The sequence below is a fragment of the Egretta garzetta genome, unplaced genomic scaffold (assembly GCF_000687185.1).
Source record: "Egretta garzetta isolate BGI_Z169 unplaced genomic scaffold, ASM68718v1 scaffold322, whole genome shotgun sequence".
NCBI classification, from domain to species: domain Eukaryota; kingdom Metazoa; phylum Chordata; class Aves; order Pelecaniformes; family Ardeidae; genus Egretta; species Egretta garzetta.
The window spans coordinates 517724-531629 of NW_009259044.1; the positions used below are offsets into that span (position 1 = coordinate 517724).

The 13906-nt window shown below is 46.2% G+C and overlaps 1 protein-coding gene across 1 annotated transcript in view; it reads right to left on the reverse strand.

Moving 5' to 3' along the window:
- The window catches only part of LRRK1 (leucine rich repeat kinase 1), a 79047-nt gene extending 68309 nt beyond the window's left edge, over positions 1-10738 (reverse strand). Inside the window, exon 1 of the mRNA XM_009635044.2 lies at positions 10527-10738. Within this exon, the coding sequence (XP_009633339.1) occupies positions 10527-10593 (67 nt within the window). The 5' untranslated portion in view covers positions 10594-10738. The remainder of the gene's footprint in view (positions 1-10526) is intronic.
- Between the last annotated feature and the right edge of the window lie 3168 nt (positions 10739-13906).

A 13906-nucleotide genomic window follows, 5' to 3' on the forward strand; every position in this document is an offset into this window, starting at 1 on the left:
GATCGAGGGAACCAAGAAAGCCTGAAACGGCCAGAGAGCCCATTGCCATATTGAAAATACAAATGACTCAGCTCTAAGTGAAGGTTTCTATTTTTGTCTTTTGGCCTCCATGATTTGGTTCCAATCCTACAGCTTGAATCATTCAGAAATATGCTTTCGCATGCAAGGCCAGCTATGCCACTCTTGCTTTCCAAATTTGAAATTGGAAGATATACATTAAGCATGCAGAAGTCTGACTACGTTTTTGGATTTTCTTTGTGTTCATTTCCAGGCATGGCTGGAAAGAGGATTATTAAATGATGAAAGGTGTCTCTAGTGAGACCATTCCTGCCCAACTGAATCAAATATTATGGCCATGAAACCACACCAAGATTGGATTTCATTTGAAACTTCGTAAAATAAAATTTCATGGCTAACTTTGGTTTCTTTTGAAATTTTTCCTTTTCTCTAATGTTCAAGCTTTCATCAGAAGGGAAAAAATTCCATGTATCAATGTTTTTTCTCTTTCAAAGAAATAATTTGCTCAACATGCTTTTAAAAAAAACAAACCAAGTCATTAACTATTCGCATTGGGGAAGCACCAAGTCATGGCCAGCACTCTTCTGCAACATCCTCCTTAGACATGTATTTAAAGCTAGCTTTAGAAAGAAGAAAATGCTTTTAGTCCCATCTGTGAGAGGCTACGTCTGAAAGAGTTCAGGGAGGGATTCCCTGTGTGTGTGTGAGGAGAGGATGGGCCCACAGTCTCTGCTCAGGTCTCTTCTGAGTCCAAGTCCTCTACTGGGTCGTCCACCAAAGACAGGTCCAGCGATTCCACAGCTTGGCTGAGTTGAGAAAAGCAGCTCCTAAGCTTATGTTTCAATTTAATAACACATGTAAACATCCTCCTAAATGGAAAACCCATTTACAACACACCAACCCAACTGCTGGTCAAAACTAATAGCACAGAAACAGCCAATATCTGTCTCTCCAGCCCCATGAAACCCCATGGATGCTACTGGGAAAGAAAGCCCCAGTGGGGCTTTCAGAGAAAGGGAATCAAAGTGGTAGGATGAAGCTCACAGCTGCTCCATCAGGTCCCCTTGGGCCAGAGCAGCAATCCCAGTTCTCCATCCCTCCATCACATGGCAGGGGTCCTGGGTACCTGCTGTCACCTGTGTGGCCACCAGTGTCACTCCTCCCTTCCCCAAGGAGCACAGCAGGTCTCTTACAGAACCTGGACACATGAAGATTTTGGAAAGGCTGGCCAGAGGGGAGGAAAAAAAGGGAAAGCAACATTAAAAAGATATGTAAAATACCTTGCACAACTCCAGTTTATCACGTTCAAGGAAGACTAAGGGAATCAGGAAGAAGTGGAGAAGACAAACTGAAGAAATGAACAGTCTGATTACAAGACTACATATTAAAAAAGCTTGGCTTGCTGAGCCTGGAAAAATGAAGGCTGGACAGGGATGGGAGTACTGTCTACAAACGCATCCAGAGGGAGACACCAGGGAAGGGGAAGAGCTATTTATCTACAGGGTACGAATACATTTTGGCTGCCAGCTTGAAGAAAGTTTAAAACATTGGAGAAATGGGGCTTTGGGACAGTCTTCTAGAAAAAGCAGAAGCAACAGACAAGTCAACTCGCTTAAACCAGGCCTTGCATAAGGTTTAGGAGTGTGACACCAGGACACTGACCCCCCTACTCCTTCCAGTCCTACAGCCTGCATTCCCATTTCACACATGTGCAGAAGTTAACCCAGCTACCAGGCACTAACAGTCGTAACATGCAAGATGATGACGGCTTCACGGGCTACTTTGAGGGACATTTGTAGAAAGAGAGACCATCTTTTATTAAACAAACTGACAGATGAAGGAAAAAGCAGACACATCGGAGCAAAGAAGCCTTTCAAGAGATTTGAGGGGGTAAACGCCCCACACAGCAAAATCCAAGCTTAGTACAGGTTAGACACAGTTCAATGTGCTTCTTTAACTGTGTCTGCCAGCCTAATAAAGTACCTTACTCTTTGCTATCCTCACTTCTCATTTATTAGCAAGACAACAACTCTAGATTAGTTTAGGTGAAAGTGTTGCATGCAGAGGAAAAGAAAGTGCAATCACGATATTGGATATGGCTGCAAAAAGAGAGTTGAACAGGCAATTTGGCAACAGCAGAGCCAAGGGAAGTGCAGGGCTGGGAAGAGCATCAGAGGAAAGAGATGAATATGATAGTCTGGAAAAAAAAAAAACAAACAAACCAAAAACGTAACAGTGGAAGAAAGCAAGGCTGCACTCCAGCTTCTACTGAACTCAAAACGAGCACTTCCACCAGCTTCCATGTGAGCAGGAGCAGATCCTCCGAGATGCCGGTTTCCGGGACAGAATATCTCAGAGGGAAGATGACCTTAACAGCTGTGGCTGGAGCAGGAAGAAAGCCTGATGAAAAGACCTCCACTCTTGGCCAAGACAGTGCTGGTCCTGAACCAGGCTGCATAGAGATGTGCTGCCAAAGCTTGAATGGGGGCTACCAAAAAAAAACCAACCCCTTCTCTCACTTGTGACAAAACCTACAAGCGGCAGAAGCGCTTCCACTTGCACAGAGGGAGAATGGGGAGATATTTCCCTTTTGTCTTCCTGATGTCTGGGAACATCAGCATTCCCTTCAGTGGAGGGAGGACAAGGACTCGCCTGGGAGGTTGCTATGTTCAAAGGTGCATGCTGTGAACCCGCTGCAGCCCACCGCATTTTTAGATGGCTGCTCCAAGGCAGAGATGGCAAAATTAGGCAAGGCACGTTTCATCCCTTTCCCACCAACCTACGATGAACTCTGATCCACTGCATCTGAGAACTTGGCCCAATCCATGCAAATGGCTTTGATCTGATAGATTTTATTCCCACCCTGCCATTGTGGGAAAGGTCCAAGGTGCAAAACATCGGAGGATTGTGACCATGCTTACAAGCCCACTTAAGGAGCCAGACTTTTTTGTTTTTCAAGCTATATTTGAGATCTGAAAAGGGATCTTGTCCATTAGCGTTACAAAAAAGAAAAAAAGGTTCCTGTTTGATGCAAAAATAAAAGCATTTTCAAAGGCTCTTTGATGTGCAAGACAGAAAGACATGCAGGCAGATTCTGGAGGAGGTCTTGTCTTCAGCAATTACCAGCACTCTTTTTGAATCTTACTCCCCAGACAGAATTTTTATGTGAAGTAGATAATGAGAGTGTATCAGCTCTAAACCTCGTGGCTTTTCAATTAAGCAGCAACAACCTCTGGTCAACATACTCCTTAACCAAGATGGGAATAAAACAAATAACCCCCAAACCAACTAACTGCAGGTGAAGCCATTCCAAAGACATACATACTTTTAAAAGATTTCATTTTGAGCTCTTCTCGGGTAGCCATGCCAGTTTTCCGAGCGTTACTCTGATCATTAAAACAAGCGGTGATGTAATTTCCACGGCGACCACAAACATACCAAGAATATTTGAGCTAAATTTATCCAGACTTCTTGTTTGAATCACTGCTTTGGTTCGGGTTTTTTTCCATGATTTTCAACTATGCACAGAAAAGGAGCTGTGGGTAGCCTGGGACTGAGCTTTCCCCAGCAGTATCTGAAATGCCAACCTTTATCCACATGCTGACGATTAGAAATTAAATTAAGATGTTCCTCTAGCTCCCAACCCCAGTTCCTGGCTCCTTTCACCCTTCGCCTTCCTCCCGCCCTTCCTGTCGCAGACTGACCCTTTCCCTCACCCTTGGGTGACACAACATGGGGCTTCTCTTTGTGACTGAGAAGTTCCCGAAGCTCACCACAGATCTGCCACCCTCCCCAACCGGAGAGGGTGAGCCAAAAAAAGAGAGGACCCGCACCAGATTTCCCACTGCTCCGTCCAGCTCTGTGGCAGACCCCAAGTCCTGCCTGCCCAGTCGGAGCAACACGTCCCACCACAAGTCCCCAACGCCAGGAAAGCTCAGGCTGGGGAAGGCTCTCTAGGCACCTTCACCAGCAGGTCCCTGCAAAAAATACATCATCTACAAAGACATCGCCAGGTCTCACCCTTTCTTCCAACACGCACATGGTGGCTAATTATCATACTGGGAGAGATCGAGTTTTTGCAAAAACTGCCCTCAGATCTTACCACATCAACTTTGCTATTGTTCAATGGGAATCTTTTCCAACTGTCATATTTTAACATGGTCTGAATGTGTCCTTGCTGACTCCATCTCAGATTCATGAGCAGACTCACCGAGTTCATCTGCACGTAGCTGCACACGTTTTAAGGGCAGTTTGTAATTTCTGAAAGCACATTTATTTTTTTAAGCCAGAAACTGCCAGCCGCCCCAAGTCCCTCTGACTGCAGGAGGGCTTTTTGAAGGTTGAGGGCCTTCCCTAATACTTAAAAGACTTCTTTTATAAGTCCTCCCTCTAAGTAAAAGCAAGGCACAAATTCAAAGCATGGACACACTTCTGTTGTGAAACTATCAGCCGCTTACACAAAAGGGCTGCTGCTGTGGTGATACATAATTATGCAAAGAAGCAATTGCTGACCCACTAATGAGCTCATAGACTTGGATTAAGGCAAGGAATTAAATATCAGCCTAACTTGATGTAACATCTGAAACAGAACCTATTAAGAGACAGACTTTACCTATGCAGCAGACTGGGAGCCGAATGGTGTAAAATCCACCCCCCACCCCTCATCTGCAATGCAAACATTTCCTCCCCATTAGCTGCCTTCTGCCAAGCGGAGCCCTGGCAGCCCCTTTATCGATCAGAGAAATGAAAAACAAAACAAACCGCAGACTTAATGCTGTAAGGATCCCTGAAGATCTAAATCCCAAGCCTGTTATGTCAGTGCAAAGTCTTTAATGGGTTTTGGGTAAGGTCCCCACAGGCTTTGGAGAGGATAAAAAAAAAAAAAAAAAAAAAAAAAAAAAAAAAAAAAATCCCGCCCGAGCCGAAGACGAAAGATGATTCTGCCGATGCCTGTGGAAAGAAAGGCCCTGGCAGCCCCTTTATCGATCAGAGAAATGAAAAACAAAACAAACCGCAGACTTAATGCTGTAAGGATCCCTGAAGATCTAAATCCCAAGCCTGTTATGTCAGTGCAAAGTCTTTAATGGGTTTTGGGTAAGGTCCCCACAGGCTTTGGAGAGGATAAAAAAAAAAAAAAAATAAATAAAATTGATAGCACTTTCTGTCACGCAAGTACAAAATCACCTGCAACATCACTGACAAAGCAATGAATCAATTACAGGCCTGGTAAAGACTGAGCTGGTGTGAATGCCATCAGCTGCTTTTTCCCAGTGCAATGAAGGACAACAGTTCTATGGACCACAGCGTCAGCTCTCACCTGAGAGCGAGCTTACAGTCACACATTAGTAACGGCGTTAAGGACTCCCTGCGTACTGGTTCTAAGAGCAAAGGACTTTCTTTACTACTTTATCTTTGTTTTTTTTTTCTAGGCTTCTTGATAAAGTTGTCATAAGTTACATTTTAATGGAATACACCACAAATGCATTTTAACTGAAAGGCGGAAAAATCAAGCTGTATAGCAGCAGATAATGCCAGAAACAGCTCAGATGAAGATCAATGTTTTACTGCTGTCTGCAAATCAAACTGGCTCTCAGGTTGGACTGTCTGCTCAATTAGCTTGCCAAGGTCTGCACCGCACCGCTGGCACTCCTAGCAGCTCTGTCCTCCTTCCTACAGCCCTCAAGTTCAAGAGCAAGCTGGCTTTGATGGTATTTACCAGGAAAAAGCTGGCCCTGCCACTACTAAGACCTACATGCTCCTTTATATCTCCTTGACTCCAGAGGGACGCAGCACCCACAAGCCAAACTCCCACTTTCCACACGCACAAGAGGACATTTTCAAAGGCAAATGGTTCTTCTGGATGCCTCTGTTTCAAAATACAAGGGACACCTTCTAAGAGCATGCTTGAAGAACAGCGCTTAGTATCCAGACCCTGAAAATCACTTCAGAGTGTCTTAAATTAGGCATCTAATGGTAAATGTCCTGATATTCATTGCCCTTTTTGGAAATCCAGGCTCAGTTCGGCAAGACAGTGCAGGCTTAACCACACGCAGTTTCTGCTGCAGACCAGCCTTCCGCATTAGCTTTTGGCCCCATGTGAGATTGCACCACTTCTGTATGAAGTGTTTATTTAAATACGTTTAAAAATACAAGCCTATTACCGCCTTACTAGTGTACTTCCTATTCCTGCCTAGCATTTCCTACTTCTCCTTCTGCAGGCTATTATGCAGTAAGACTAACTCTCATAAGATACCTGGTTTATTTTTTGCCCCCCACCTTTTTTTTTCTTGGCTTGTAGGAATACTTTCCAATTTGCTGCTTGGACTCAAATTAACTCGCAGCTTAACGAGCAGGAAGAAAACCAGAAAAACCTTCAAGGCTCATTTAGTCTGATTATACAGAAGCAACCGACACGCTTTGCAGGTCTCTGGTGCTCTGCGCTCAGATCACCTCCAAGATGCCCTCCTTGTCCTTCTCACCACCACGCTGGCTCAGCAGACTCAGGGTAACGTTGCCATCTCCCGTGTGGATGGAGGAAGCAGGACAGAGGGTGCGAGTACTTTTTCCCTGTTATACAGCACAACGTGCCACGGACGGGGGGTAAGCCAACGTGCCCCAAGCCCTAGCTGCTGGCCCTAGCCCCGTGCACAGGGCTGATGTAAAGATTTTAAGGCATTTACACGGTGATTTCACGAGGAACAAAGTGATACCAGCAGTGCTGCCTACGCCGATTCCCCCTTCCTCCTCTATTCAGCAGAAAATATTTATAAGCAAAGATATTCACACTACTAAATGCAAATTCCTGCCCTTCACATTTAAGGCAACAAAATCAACCGTGCAGAACTACGAGGAAACGACAGCAAAGAGCTCATCTGGAGGCCCTGTATTTGCACACCCAGGAGCTTTTATTGCTTTTATTGCTATAAAGAAGTCAAGTTCTTCCTGTAGACTTTCAATTTTTCAGTGGATTTCACACTGCCAGACTGACAGCCTGGAAGGCTCGTGTTATCCAGTAAGCACAAAACGGAGAGGAAGGGCAGGGTCTGAGAAAGCTTCCATCCCTCCACCTCCAGTCCCATCACCTCCTCAAACCATCACCCTACAGACGAAGGTCTCAGCCACATTTGCAAATGTCCTGCCCTCATGCAAACAGGGGAGCGACGCTGGATGCACAAAGCGATGTCCCCAGAGAATAAGCCGTTTCATTTGCTATTAGCTAACCTCAAGCCGTCGCCATTCAATCCGTTGTGAAACTTCCCATGTAAAATTGCACTAGCTCCTGAGCAGTCCCTCCTGTTAAAACAACTCTTTGACTCTTCCATTTAAACTCTTCTGACTTGCCCCGGAGACTTTTCTCCGACTCAGGCAGCGGCGGCGCAGGCAGCAGCTTTCCCTCCGAGTCAGTACCGAGCTGCGCCACGGCCCAGATGGGGTTGCGGAGGTCACTACCATCGAGGGCAGATAAAGATATCTTTCTGATAAAATACAAAGCCCTGTGAGCCACAGGGTCACCACGGCACTTCTGAAGCACAGCCTTAAGAGCCCCTGGTCCACTCCAAATGCCAACTCGGGTCATTAGATTCTGGTTACTTCTTTTCTCCCTCATTTTAATATTTAGGTCTCTTTTCCAGGCATACTGCACATGCCTGTCTTTGCTTCCCTGGACGGCTGAAAGTCACCAGCTTACAGCAGGTTTGTCTCAAAAGAAGGTGTGAAGGTTCATTTAGTTAATATCTGTAAAGCTACTATAAAATTTCAAACAACTATCCTTGGCGTCGTTGTCCCTGGTTATGTAAAATTATATACATTACAACCTAACACCCCTTTTCAATGCTTATTTCTAGATTTAGCAGGAGAGACACCCTCTGGCGCGTTTGAAGGATAATCCAATTCCACCTCCGAGACACGCACAAGTGGCATAGGAACACTCCGCAACTTTAAACAAAATTCTCAATAAGACAGCGATAAGCTCTTTAACAAAAGCACCCTTACGTTTCAGAAGACAATGACTGCTTTTCTACATCTTTGCTGAACTGTCTCCTAGAAACTCGTATGAGAATGAAATCCCAGCTGCAAATTTTGGTAAGATTCAAAGAAACCAACCAGCCTGTAGAAAGGAGATGAATCTTTATTCTGTTCTAGGCATTCATACAGCGATATCTTTTGGCTTCCACTGTATTTCCTACAAGATTCATATTATGTCACCTCCACTACACTACGCAGAGCTCTTTAATCTAGTTTAAAAAACCCAAACCCATGCTTCATGGACTGTAGCCGCTCCTGTATCTCCGCTCGCTTTCTTTCTCTTAATTTGGACAAGATGAACAAATCTAGGAGAGGGGAAGCAAGGTTTGAGGAGGCCAGGGAGATGCTGACCGCACCCAAAACAGAGCATTAGTCTGCACTCCAGTGACAAATCCCTTCTGTGGTGCTCACCGCCATCATCGGGTCAAGCCCAGCACCGTCCCCGGGATGCACATGGTACCTGCTGGAAGGTGCTGTGCCAGCCGTAACGCCCCGCTGATCCAACCAACCCATCACAGAGCCACAAGCACCACCGTGCCATTTGTTAAACCACTCACATCTACACGCCTGCCCTTCCTGCCCCCCCCCAAAAATAATACTCCAAGCTTTGCGAGCACTGATGAGGTCATTGGCATTAAAGAAATTATCTGTGATCTCACTCTACTTCCCAGTGGTTCTGACTGAATGGAAGCAGGAGGCTGCATCTGGATTGTTAATAAATGCGCGTAAACAAGAGGTTCAAATGTGGAGGCTGAATGAGTCACCGCGTTCCTGCGCTCAAGCTGTGTAACAGGATCCAAATGCAGAACAAGGACCAGCTAACTTAGGGAGGGGACCAGCTAGCTAATGACAATTATTCTTGGCAGAACTCAAACAATCCCAAAATAAAAATTAGTTTAAACACGTACAGTATTGCTTATAAGGAGCAAATCCACCAGGGCAGCCCTGGATCTTAAGGTTTCCTAGGATCCCTTTGCCAGTCTTCCAAAACTGCTTATCAAATGAAATAACCCAGACATTTAAGTATAGAAAAGTTACACCAGTAAGATTTGCACGCCTCCAGTCAAGCAGTTTCACTGAATATATTTACATAACAGAAACACGCAATAAAGTCCTCAGAAGAAAACCTGAACCCACAATGTAGAAAATATACCTTTCTCTCTTTTCACTCCATTATTCACTCACAAACTAACGTGTTGATTTACCGTATCTCTAAACAGTGAGAAGAACTCGTCAAATTGCTATTGCAGAATAAAAATTTAGCAATTCTTAACACTTGCGAATCATTAGCACAGATTAAAATTCTTCTCATGGTTTATAGCTCAGTATTCAGGTGGAGATGATTTCTTCCAGAGAGAAACTCAGAAAATAGAATTTAAGGATTTTCAGAACAGTCAATAAACAAATGCCCCTGATCATTATAGAAAGATACAATGCTAATTAAACATAAAAACCACATTAAAAACCAACAAAAAAAAAATCAGTAACACAGAATAAGCCGAATACCTACGGAGAAAGGAAAGGGTTCCCAGAGCTCCCTGTGACGCTGGTGAGAAACGTCTTCAAACAAGATAAGGCAGCCTCTGAATAAAGTATCAGGTTTTGCTTCATAGTTGCTGATAAAATCCAAAATAAGGCTGCAAAAACATTAGCTTCTACTGAAGCCTGCTTACTCACTACAAAGCGTCAAACACACCTTCATCCCACACTTAAAACGCAGATGCTGCCTCCTAATGAACTGCTTGTTGCAAGGGGGGAATACCGTTATACAATAACCGGGTGGCTATTGCTTGATGCAGAAAACATAACTGGGTTTTCGCTCAGAGAAATGCAGCAGTGCCTAGGAGCCGAGGGTTTCAGCGACAAAAATCATCCAAAACCAATTTGGCTGTTCAGAAAAAGAAATTAACCGGAAGCCACCTGAAGCACATGTCCCTTCTGAAAGAGAAATTTCCACCTATGGATTTATTGCATTACATAAGCGCAGACCTTCTAATCTAGCCCAACAGTACATCACTGCAAGCCACTTGAATCGAAGCTGACAGTAAAACTGGAGCAGGTTAATATCTGTTCAGCCTGAGAAACGATGCTCTGATTTTAGCAGCTTTCATATCCCGAATACACACTGCATCAGTGGCTGGGAACATATTTGCATTCACATGCTGAAAAAGCACAGATCTTGTAAAACATATTTAGGAACTGGTGAGACGTGACACATATACTGACTAACTCTGGAGGCCTTTGGAGAACATCGGTCGTCAGAGGAATGCTATTCTTATCACCTGAGGAGTTCAACATCATTCTCCTTGCAAGTGAAATTCCTTGTTCTATACTGCAGATTTTCAAAGATTAGGGCTCAAATCACTGGAAGATCTTTCACATATTTAAATTCCATGGAAATTCAGTGGCAGCTGGCTACTGAGCTCTCTTAAAACCTTTCGCTCCCAATCTGAACAGGAAAGAAAAGAAATCGTCCTATTTACCATTTTGTGGATCCATGTTGCTCTCTCTGCAAATAGCGGATTCCTCAGTTCCCACACACCAGTACATTCTGGGTCGCAGTTGTGAAGATCCAACAGACAAACTTGCTGCAGCACTTAAAACTGAATAGTGTTGTCCAAGCTGAACGATCTCCGTCAAGTAAATGCAGGAGCAGAGCGACTGCTAGTAAGCACCATCCTGAAGAAACATCATTTACCCTGTTGAAAAATAAATAGTAAACCAAATTAATAGTACAGAAATTGCAAGATGCTTAATCCTCTGCACCCTTACACAGCTGTCTAAATAGTACTTTGCAGAAAGGCACTCACCATCCTATGCAAATACAATTATTTTCCTAACAGCTTTGTTAAGAGCATAATGTGAATTAGCAGACTAACAATGTCTCCACTATGGAAAAGATAACGTTCCCAATTTTTCCCCACCAAAGCCGCTCAGTCTTTGGGCAGAGGGCGGGGGGTGGGCAGGGGTCACAGCTGCAGTTTCAGATTCTCCACAAGCTAACGTAAAGGCAGAGCATTGAAACCATGCAGCGCAGCTGGAAAAATCCTAAATGCAACCTCAAACCCTTTCCCATCCATGAAGACAACTGTGGCTCTTGTAAGACTCCACTGTGAGAAACTGAAAAATAGCGATGTGGTTATGGAGACAATCCTCTGCAGAAAAGAGAAGAGGGCTAAGAGAAACACACCAGCTCCTTTCCCCTTTGCCCAGTCCTTCTGGAGAACTCTACTACCCTAGAAGCGTCAGGCTTCTTCAAACACGTTCAGGGAGGAAAACCAGGCCCTTGGCAGCTCTTTAAGGTTGGCTTCTTCTGAAACATCTTGCAGAAGACTGCACAGCTCAGTCTCCCAGGGCATTTCCAACTCCTTACCTCTTCAAAGCTGCCCACCTGTAATGGTCTCTCTTTCAATGCGTCTTCCACAGAGGTTAAAACTACGGGTGGATTTTGCAGTGTGTGCCCAACCAGCATCATCGGCGCTCCTTCATTTTCTGCTTTCAGTTTCAGTCAGTAAACGCCTCTCAGATCTAACACGATGCCCCTCACCTTTGACTCTTCCTAGTTTTTCTCATGTCTGGTGCATGACACTGAAGTTTTGGTTAGAGGCTCCAATTCGGCAAAGCAGGTAACCCACCTCCCGCTTTGGCCAGCAAGACCCAAGAATATCCCTAACTCTCCCTGAGCAGAGTCGGCTTCCTGAGTTGGGATCAAAGGCCAAAGAGAATATATAAATACACTGATCCATCGCCACTCTCCAGGAAGCTTTCTGCTCCTCCCTCGTTACGTTGGGCTGTAACCACCAGCCAACAATGTTAAAAATCACTGCATGCTACATCAGCTGTTTCTAGGCAAATGTTTGAATTAGGTGCACTTAACAGCAAAACTCAGCTTCTGATGACCCCTACTTTGTGGTGCCTGGCAGCAGGAACCAAAACTCACACCCTAAGCGCTGCGCGCGCCCCTGTGCCCTGCAATCCAGGCGTTGGGTGCTGCCACAGACTCTTGGTTTGGTTCTTCGGAGTTTTTCAGAGGTGGGAAAAATAATTTGGGTGCTGTACGGCAAATAATGATATGGACTGAGAGACCTCAGCCAGGCTACATGCAAGCACTTTTCGTACCCACCCCACAGCTAAACACCTTCTTCGCAGCAGGATGGCGACAGCTCCAGATGGATGCAGGTGCCCGAGCTGCCGAGCATCCTTCCCTCCCTCCACACCACAGACTGCAGCGGCAGCTCATCTCCCAGGTGAAGCCCTGGCAGCTCTTGCATCCCAATGCTGCAGCGGTCGGGCATGCGTAAGAGGCTGAATTTGGCAGCTTTCACCCACGCAAGGAGGGGAGGCTGTGGGCTGCTGAGAGGCAGGTGATCCCTAAGCCCAGATCCAGCCCACGAAATGCTGAACTGGGCTGTGATGGTGGAGGACCGGATTCTGCGCTGGAACGTGCCGAGTTCCCGCCCAAGTCAGCTCGGCTCCAGGGCTGAGCTTCCCTCGGCCACGCTGGCAGGCACGATACCACAGGCAGAGGTGTCGGGGAGGCTCTCACGCTTCCCAAAAGCTGTCCGGGTTGTTAACTCTGAAAATAGAGGGGACACGGTGCTTCCAGCAGCTGCCTCCCCTGCACCCTCGCTGTAAATGCACTGAGCAGCTACAGTAAGAACGAATACTTCCCCATGCAAAGACCAACAGGCGAGCTCTTTTTAGCAGATGCTAGTTTCTGAGGCATTTCCTTGCTGAACGGCGGGGACACACCATGTGCACGCACAGCAACTGTACGAGAAACACTAAATGGGGTCAGTGTGGACCACAGAGCCTTGAAAACCATCCCACTCCTGATTTTTAGCTTTCTCCTCAGCTTATTCCCCCAGGCTGAAACTTTTCTCGTATATAGCGAAAGGAAAAAACGTTCAGGAAAAACAACGGCGTGGTTTTGGTAATCAGTTCCCTTTAACTGCAAGTAGGACACTAAATGCTATAGCCGTGGGTATGGCTGCCACACAGCACCCACATAAGCAGTATTGCCATATTTCAGGAGCTTTGTGTATATAATAAAAAAATACCTACAGTGCTTTTACCTTAAGCAAGATACACTCAACGGTAACACATGGAACCACCATGTTTTAATGGGATTTAGGGAGAGGGATCCTATGGGCTCTGCAGAATCTCATTCAGAAGGAGGAGGACCATGCAGAACACACCTGAATGCTGACTTACTTCCCATTGCACACATTGGGGGTTGGACTAGATGACCTCTAGGGGTCCCTTCCAACCCAAAACATTCTATGATTCTATGATTCCCAGTTTCTCTCCTGAGATCCTGCTACTGCCAGCTGCCTGATAGCGTCCCGGCACATCCCACCGTGCCAGTACCAGCCTCCCCACTTCGCGCCAGCCTGCCCGGTTCGCGCCTAAATGCAGCGAGGCACCCAGACACACCCCGGTTTTCCTCGCGGTCGCTTCCCAATTCACAAGAAACCTGCCAAAACTTCAGTTCTTCGCTCAAACCACCTGCCCGTTTCTGAGGAGCCCATCTGGGGCTGGGCACCCGCCATGGCCATGACGGCGGCTCTAGAGAGGCCCATGACGCTATGGGGATGGAAACGCGCTGCGGGTTCTTCTGCCTGCCATCGCACACGGCAGGGCGAAGCCAGACCTGGAACCGAAAGGGGCTGCCCGGGGACACCCCAGCTCGGCGGGACGTGAGCCCTGGGTCCTTGGGTGAGCTCTGCCCAGGAGAGCTGCACACCAGCCCCTTCTCCCCGCTCCCCAGCCGCCGGCTGAGGAGCAGCAAAGGCATCGCGCCCCGGGCCGGGGTGCCTCAGGAGCCCTTCCCGTCACTTTTGGGGTGCTGCCCGTCTGTCGG